Genomic DNA, 9,090 nt, shown 5'->3' on the forward strand with positions numbered 1-9,090 from the left:
TATGATATTATATTTATAGTATCACACAAAAATAAAGGTATAAAATATTATAATTATTAGTATAAAATAATTTCCCATAATAATTTTTCATAATTTTTCATAAAATAATTTTCCGCGGTCCAGGGGCTCTTCTTTGTGGTCCACGCTCGAGGAGGACCTCAGCGTGGGCCGCGAGGTTGATGATAAAAAAAAACAATAGATTGATTTTGGAAGGTATGGAAAAGGATTAAAATTTTTTTCTTCTAAAATGTGGTTGAAGAGATGCATACAAAAATTGAAAAGAAAAATACATTTTCTTACGAAAGGGAGTCTGACGGCTAGGGTTCTTGGCTCCAGCAGATTTTTAGGTTTATAAAGGGACAAACTATGTAATTATGTTATTTTAATATGGGCATTTTTGTCAAAAATACAGCTTTCCAAAAATGCTGAAACAGCTTCCTCCCAAAAGCTCCAAATTGGAGCTTCCTCCCAAAAGCTGTTTTCAGCTTCCCGCAAAAGCTGAAACAGCTTTTTGAAAAATTTACCAAACACAGTTTTCCATCTAAAAATACTTTTGGAGGGCCAGAAAGTACTTTCTGACCCTCCAAAAGCTCCCCCAAACAGGGCCTAATACATTTCTTAACTACTACATTAACCACATCACACTCAAATCTTTTCTTCGCGATAAACTTCACCTCCACTCCAAACTAGTGGTCGTATTTGACGTAGAATCCACGAATTGTTTCCCTTTCTAACGTCAGGATGCTAGTAACAATTTACAAGACACAAACCTATCAGGCGCGAACATTAAAGTTCGATGGGATGGTGATGGATCGACCACTGGACCAGGCCTAGCTGAAATCCAAAGCTACTCGAATGATTGAATGGCCGGTTTGTCTTCATTCCAGTATTTTTTCTCTGTCGCCAGAATTATATAACTCCATCCCTTTTCGACTTTATTCTTTGCTTAGTCTCTTGAAAGGCATAAGATAGGCTCAGGTTCTTTTAAGACTAGGTAGCATGAAACCCGTGAGATTATAAAGAACTCAAAGTATATATAAACGAATGAAATATACAAGACAAAGGATCTCTTATATCAAATAACTTCCTCAAACTAAAATGTTGAAATCACCTAAATTTGATTCTATGAGGTACAAAAGCATGGGGTCAGTCACCAGCCTCGTTATCAGATATAATCGACACCATTAATGTCTCCAACAAGCTGCACCCCGACCATGCCTGTTCACCAAACAGAACAAAGAGAGGTCCCCCTCAGTCCAATTGCTACCTAACCAGTGAGCAGCCAACTCAAATTTCCAACACAAGAAGAACCTCCAAGAAATAAAAAATACCCACACAAAAGATAAGAGAAGAAGGAAAAGGATTCCTTAAGCTATCAATAACATCAACATAAGGTATTCATCCTAGACACAAACGCCAATCCCCTTCTGAAAAACAGAAAGAAAAACAATTACATGTGCTATGGAGAAAAAAAAAATACAGCATGCACAGTTTGCTTAATCATAAGAAATGAAAGAAAAATAAACACCTCCCATCTCACAACCAGACAATTAGACACCAGATTCATTCGCCCATGAGTCCATGCCGGCCGCGATCGGTCGTAACTCAAGTCTCAGACCCAGAGGGCTTGGTCCCCTCGATGGAATTGGTTCTCCTTGAGGACTGGTCATCACCATCATCCATGCTCTGGTCTTGCTGCTGGCCTCGGTCTGCAGCTCCAATGCTGGAATTGCGGATCTCCTCAATCCGGACCACCACCTCCGATATCGTAGGCCGCCTATCTGGATACTGAGCAGCACAGTCTATAGCAAGCTGCAGGAGCTGCACCATCTCCTCCTCGACATTCTGATACCGCAGCAGCTCCAGATCAAACACCTCCGATGTCCACTCCTCCTGAACAACCGATTGCACCCACCTCGGGAGGTCGACGCCCTCATCATTGAGGAGGGCTTGTGCTGGGGCCTTGCCAGTGAGCAGCTCCAACAGAAGCACTCCAAAGCTGTACACATCGGCCTTCTGGGAGACCTTCTGCGCATCGGTGACCTCTGGAGCCCGGTATCCAGCAACGCGGGTAGGAGCCGAGGCTGGACCTACAAGGAGGGCAAGCCCGTGGTCCGACACCCGGGCTTCATATGACTTTGTCAGCAAAATGTTGGATGACTTGATGTTGGCGTGAGAGGCTGAAGGGCCCGTCGAGTGGATGTACTCAATGCCACGGGCTGCGGCAAGAGCAATGCTGGATCGTGTGTCCCAGTTGAGAGGGGTCCGACCAGATCCTCTGTTCCCTGCATGATTGTTGAATGAAATGGAGATAAGATAGATAACCTGAAAAAATCCTGCGAATGCATGAAGCAATCTCATGCATGACATACTGCAAGCAGATACGAACACAGAATTGTGCGGTTTGAGAAATGAATCTTAAATTATGCAAAGACCAATAGATTTGCCTGTAAAATGTCGCACCAAGAACAATGTTTCGAGATTCTCATTCCATGAATTCGCATCAGCAAATAAGAAGGATTAATAAAACAAGTCACCTACGATCTTCGAATACATACAAGCTCCTAATGACAGAATAATGTAATCAGTAACGCCTCCATACTGTCCAGCATATATTTTCATGCATGCACATCTTCAAAAATCATGACCGGAGTATATTGATAAAGAAGAAGAACACAACATATGACATAATATCCAAGGAGAGAACCAAGCAATTCAGTTCAGCCGTGCGAATTTAAGAGAAGATCCAAACTCAAATCTTGTCACCATTTTCCATTCACAACATGAATACAAGAAGAATTGCAGTGATATTACTAAAAATCCTTCGCATACACAAACAGTTTTTGGACACATGAACTAAGCAAAACAAACATCTAAAGCAACACCTTGTCAATAAAAAACTTATAATCACTCGAATTAACGCACCATATCCAACAATAGATCTACATTATCCATTTGAATGGCAAAAAAAAAAAAATCAAAATAAAAAACCCAGGCAAAGGTCACACCCCCTTGCCCAGAAAAGGAGGACATAAGTGGTCAGCAGAATTGTAATAAAAGAAAAGAAAGCTAGAAGGTGGAGCTCACCGTGCAAGAGGGCGGAGAGGCTGCCCATGGGCATGTAATCATAGACAAGAAGCTTCTCGTCCTTGCTGTAGTAGTAGGCCCGGAGGGGCACCAGATTGGGGTGGTTCATCGCGCCGACGGCCTCGATCCTCTCCCGGAACTCCTTCTCCGCAAGATTGACGTCCTTGAGCCTCTTCACCGCCACCGTCGTCCCCATCTCCAGCACCGCCTTGTACGCCGTCCCGGACGTTCCCTTCCCCAGTACTTCCGCTGAAGCTCTTAATAGATCTTCCAGATCGAACGGCCTCTCCCCGCTCCCGAAAAACACTAGCTTCTTCCCCGCCGCTTCCCCCTTCGCCGACGCCGCGGCCGTATACGAGCTGGCCCCGTTCCCATTCCCTCCCTCCCCTGCCCCCCCATCCCCCCCCGCCGCCGCCACTTCCGGCGGCTTCGCGCCCACCGGCACAGCTTCCAGCGACCTCGTCTTACCCGCGCTGCTGCTCCTCTTCCAACAGAGAAGGACCACCAGGATGAGAATGATTAAAACTCCGGCGGCGGCTCCGATCGCGATTCCGGCTATCGCTCCGCCGGAGAGTTTCTTCTTGTCGTGCTTCGCCTCGCCCTCGACGCCCGCCGGGCCCTCCGCCGCCGGCGACGGCGACGGCGACGGCGGGATCTCGCCCGGGCAGGGGCCCAGCGGCCCGCCGCAGAGCCCTGTCTTCATGAACGCCTCTGCCGGCATTTTCCGGAGCTTGGACGGGATAGATCCGTTGAGCTGGTTGAATGATACGTTAAACCAGGCCAGATTCGGGAGGTTCAGCTCCGGGATCTCGCCCGAAAGCCGGTTGCTCTCGAGGTAGAGCGTGCCGAGGCGGGTGAGGTTGTTGAACTCCTGCGTGACGCCGCCGGAGAAGTCGTTCCCCGCGAGGTTAAGGCGGACGAGGTTCTGAAGCGAGAACAGGAATGCCGGGATCTCGCCGGAGAAGCGGTTGCCCTGGAGGTAGAGGTTCCGAAGCTGGGAACACTTGGCGAGGTCCGCCGGGAGGCCGCCGGAGAGGGCATTGTAGCGGAGGCTCAGCGTCCGGAGCGCCGTCAGGTTGCCGACGGTGCCCACCGGAATCTGACCCATAAGGCCGACGGCAGGGAGGCGGAGGACGGCCACGCGGCCGGCGACGCAGGCTACGCCCAGCCACGAGCACGGCGTCGTGGAGTCATTCCACGGGAGCACCGCCCGGCCAACGGAAGAGCGGAAGGCGAGGAGGGCGGCCCGGTCGGAGACCAGATCCGGTGCTCCGCCAGGGATGGAGGAGAGAAGAAAGAAGAGGAAGAAGAGAGGGGAAGCCATGGGGGCGGTGACCGGACTCCGGGGTCACTTGAGACTAGCTCATGGAGCACTCACCCACTTGGAGAAGAGGAGAGAGAGAGGGAGACAGAGGACAGAGTAGCCAAGTTTGGAGGGCTTGCCCCGGTACTATAGAACTCCAGCTTGGCTCCTTGACCAATCGATTAGTCGCTTGAAAAAGTAAAGTTTGCTAAGCGGAGATAGTTTAAGGTTTTTTTGGCCAGCAAGATATATTATATATTTCTAGCGTAAATACACCCATAAACAACCTGCAAATAAAAAGCCGCATAGGTTACCATCTAATCAACTATATTGTTGCCTCTACGTAAATGTAAGCTACCTCAAAAGAGCCTAAGGAACCCCCCCCCCCCCCCCCCCCCCCCCCCCGCCCCCCCCAAAAAAAAAAAAAAAGGCAAGGATTTTTTTTTATGGAACTCTCAAAGAGAAGCCTAGATGAACTCAGAGAGCTAAAGAGAGGCTTTTTTAGTTTAGAGCTTTGCAAGATATTTTTGGAAGATATGGTTATTCTTAGTCAGCTAGATAAGGACCATAAGGTATGCAATGGAACACGTGAGGATCACCACCTATGCTTTCTTTTGTAAGATTTCTCTTTTATTGACTGAAAAAATTGTTAAGAGAGAGAGAGATGGGATGACATTTTTGTCCTCCAACAAATTCTTATTACAATCGTTCAACAACCAAATATTGTTTCTGTGCCTTGAGTACCACAGATTTAAGGTTTCTTTATCAGCTACAACTTTACATGTACAGTGGATTTATCATTGAAGAACTAAATTAGGTCTAATGGCAAATTATTTATTTATAGCTTTTTGAAAATAATATTAATTTTATAAAAATTACTTAAGTATTTTTATATCATTTCCAAAAACAATAATTTTATCTCAAATTTATTGAGCGAAATAGATTTTTTAGCTTAAATCGAACAAACTTCGATTATGCGAGATAAAGAAACTTGAGAACATTTAGATATTGAATCAATGGTCAGTGATGAAATCAAAATGGAACTTGAAACACTCCATGTGAAGGAAATAAATTTTTGAGAACAACAAGAAAATTCGAAAACTAAAAGATGGCACGTTTCAAGAAGGGTATATCCATTTGCATAACAAAAACGTGGATGATGTGTCTTAGGTATGAATATTAATTAAAATGATGTTGTAACAATGTAGGGGTTCGTCATATAATGAGGAGGCTTTGTGGATTAAAGCGATAGTCTGGCCCTTAGTGCAACGAAGTTCCAAGTTTCGGTCTCCTTTTCACGTGCCCCAACGGTTAAAAGGATAAAGAATTACCGCCTAGAATTTGTCTCGCCGAGGCGCGGGGTAATTTCACGTTCCAATTATAACCGCCCGATCACGATGCGTCACGGACTGACGAAACGGCGTCCGTGTCCCTTGTCGTTTCGCAAAACGACGTGTCAGAAAATTATTGGCCTCAGAGATACGGGAGGCTGTCGCTGTTCTTTTCCTCGCGGCTGATGGGAATGGGACGGCGGTTCGAGGGCAGACGTCGGAGTTGGCGGTAGTAGTCCACGCTCCGACCGCGACCATGGCGAAGGAATCGCCGCTGCATTGTGCCGTGGGACTTCTAGAAGCATCTTGCTCTTTTTTTTTTTTTTAAAAAAAAAGAAAAGACAAGAAGGAGGTTGTTGATCAGGACCGTTCTTTGGGACGTGATGCTACCATGGCCGTTGCATCCGTGGGAGCAGGAGTACATGTCTCTCGAGAGATGCGCCGCCTGACGGAGACCCGAGGGACCGGAGGAACGTGGGTGGGGGATGACGTGGGACACGCGAAGAACCCGGGATGACGAGGAGACGAGGTGGGCCACCACGCCTGACAGCCAACCAACCATGGCTGTTTTTTTTGGGGGGTGGGGTGCACAAGCCATGTGGAAGGGACACAGAGAACAGCTGTTCCAAATCCCGTTGGACGGCCATGATGGCGGTAACATCTACCGCACGATCACGTCTTAAGCGTGACTGCAGGATTAGCTGCGGTAAGAATTGATCGGCTTCATACTGGAAAGTGATGGTAAAATGTGGGTAGAATTCAAGCCCGTCATCCTACTCGTAGCCCTTTTTTGAAAAAATCTTTTCCCCGTTTTTAGAGGGAACTCGCAGTTGGGGGAATTAAAGCAAGCGGTCGGTAACTTTATTTTAACTCTACTTTCCGCCGTTGTTCCCAAAGGAGACGTGAATATAGAAATGGAACATAGGATGCCCTTAATGATGCAGTAGGGTCCACCACCGCTCTGTAGCATCTACGCACGTGATTAGAGATCATAAATTCTCTTGGTCGGGTACAAACAGTCCTAAAAACCATTACCTCGCGCCTTTTTGCGGGTACCGCAAGGGTCGGGTGGAACATGGGTCAAATTTAATACATGTCAGGATCAAAAATCCAACATATATATATATATAATATAAAATATAGATTATATTTTTTAAAAAAATATATTTTTTATACTTAAAATATACGCATACACTCATTTAAATTAATAGCCTTAATGAAATAAAAAGATCAATTTTTTTAAAAAAAATTAGAAGAGAATACACATTTTTCTTACATCCTCATATGGCTGTTATGCCACTTAAGATTATTTTGATTATTTTAAAATTTTTTCTGGCATGTTATTTGAGTTCTATTAAAGACTAATAGTTTGACCAATATTTTGTTAAATTATGGATTAAAATGTTGAATGAAAATAAATGTTAGAGAGGATAAATATAGATTTTTTAAATTATTAGATGTAATTGTAATTAAAAAAATTTTATAATTTGTTTTTTTATTAAATAAGTAATCTGATCTGATTTATACAATTTTATCAATAAAGAGGCCAAATCATGTTAAATAGAATTTAATTGGATTAATTAGGTCTTAAATAAATTAAATGTATTAGTTGGGTGTTAAATGGGTCCAATCAAAATTTGACACAACTATTGAATAGATAGAAATATGTTAGGGCTCTAAATCCGAACATTATTTGTCTAACAAATAAGTTAGGTTAGGTCGATCTAGTTATGACTCAAACTCATTTATCCTAATCTGAAATCATTTTAAGCGAGCCGAGTCGGAGTAGGTCATAAATTACCATTTTTGTGCACCACCTTCTAATTGCTGAGATGTATATCACTATGGAGGTGTAGGTATTTTATCTTTCGACGATCCAAATAATCTAACCCTCTTGCACATGCTGGTTTCGTTGACTCAACAAGTTGGCCGGCAGTAGGTATATAATGCAAATTATTTTAGAAAAGCTATTTATGCACATCTTGCTTTTAATATAAAAAAGTCTAAAATTTGGGCAGGGTATCGACAAGTGGTGGGGGCGAACTTATTAGAGGGGATCACAAGAAGTAGCAGCTCCCCTCATGCAGCTACTGTGAGTCCTCATGCTTCCGGTATGTAGGAGATTTTTTTTTTTTTGAGAGAGAAAGGAGGCCGGAAAGAGCCGCCCGGCTTTTATTAATGTAGATAAAAAAATTACAAGATCAAAAAAAGTCAGCAGAGTTGAGTTGTTGTTACAACAAGATTAATCCAACCACCTATATATTTTAAGATCAAAGAAGCATAAGAAGGAACATGATAGCTAGATATTGTAGAGGAGATACTGAAGACAGTAAAATGGATGGAAGAAGAAATGAAGTTGGAGACCTGGGTGAATTTTGATCATCCTGTTTAGAAATAGATCATGATGTACGTAGCGGAAATAGAGTTCTCACTTCACTCTAATTCCATCCACCAGCCTCCTTTTGATTCTCACATGACAAACGCGAGGCCCACAACATGCCTGCCTCGGTGCATGCGGTGTGTATACGAAGAAGGGATATGGAAGAATCGCACACTCAAACTCATACTTGCCCAACAGTACCTGTGTAAGCGTGTGTTTAGTACCATATCGGTTATTCGTCAAGAAGATTTTGGATATTTATATAGGATTAAGGAATCTAAAAATTACTTTTCGATTAGCTTTTTTTTAGATGAGGTTATTTTGCGAAGGCATTTGGAAGCATTTTTTGGGACTTTCTTTTTAAGCTTCTCAACAAGAGAAGATTCGACCAGCAATGGGTTGCTTTGATATTCTTTCTTCTCTGTTCTTCGAGCTCATCCCTTATCATTAATAACTCACGTGGAAGATGGTTTCGAAACTAAAAAGGGCTAAAACAAGGTAACCCACCATCCCCCCTGCTCTTGATTCTCGTGGCAATAGAATCTTTAAGATTGCAGGTTCTGAAGGCCTTATCTCTAGTACTAGATTGTTTGAAGTCACTGGTTAGTTCCAGTGCCTACAGTTTGCTGATGATATGTTGATTTTTTGCAATGGCAATAGTAGTCATCTAAACATGCTCGAGTTTATTCTATATGCACTCAATGACTGATTTAAAGATCACTAGTTTGGACAGTGACTTTAAGAGTGGAGGTGATTTAGGATCACTGCCATATAAGATTATTGAAGTGCAACTAAACAGAGTGATTCCGTCATCTTCTTTCACATCATCCTTGGTTTTGGGTTCTCATATCTACTGGTGCCCGTCTTGTAAGGCCGCAACTCACGTGAGGCAAAAAGCCACATAAAAAGGCATAATACAGCTTGCATGTCGCTTTAACTTCTCCACAGAAACCTTGTGATGGGTGAGTTTTCAGCTTGCTCAACTCATG

The 9,090-nt window shown here is 43.8% G+C and overlaps 1 protein-coding gene across 1 annotated transcript; it reads right to left on the minus strand.

Moving 5' to 3' along the window:
• Positions 1-1,343: 1,343 nt before the first annotated feature.
• LOC103701099 (putative inactive receptor kinase At1g48480) lies at positions 1,344-4,622 on the minus strand. The gene is made up of 2 exons (XM_008783072.6): positions 3,088-4,622; positions 1,344-2,285 (listed from the first exon to the last, which is right to left on the minus strand). The coding sequence occupies exons 1-2, from the start codon at positions 4,409-4,411 to the stop codon at positions 1,606-1,608; spliced, it is 2,004 nt and encodes a 667-aa protein (XP_008781294.5). The 5' UTR covers positions 4,412-4,622; the 3' UTR covers positions 1,344-1,605.
• Positions 4,623-9,090: the final 4,468 nt, after the last annotated feature.

This window comes from Phoenix dactylifera, chromosome 12, assembly GCF_051530095.1.
Source record: "Phoenix dactylifera cultivar Ajwa chromosome 12, Ajwa_hap1_PhDact_Kaust_v1.1, whole genome shotgun sequence".
NCBI lineage: Eukaryota > Viridiplantae > Streptophyta > Magnoliopsida > Arecales > Arecaceae > Phoenix > Phoenix dactylifera.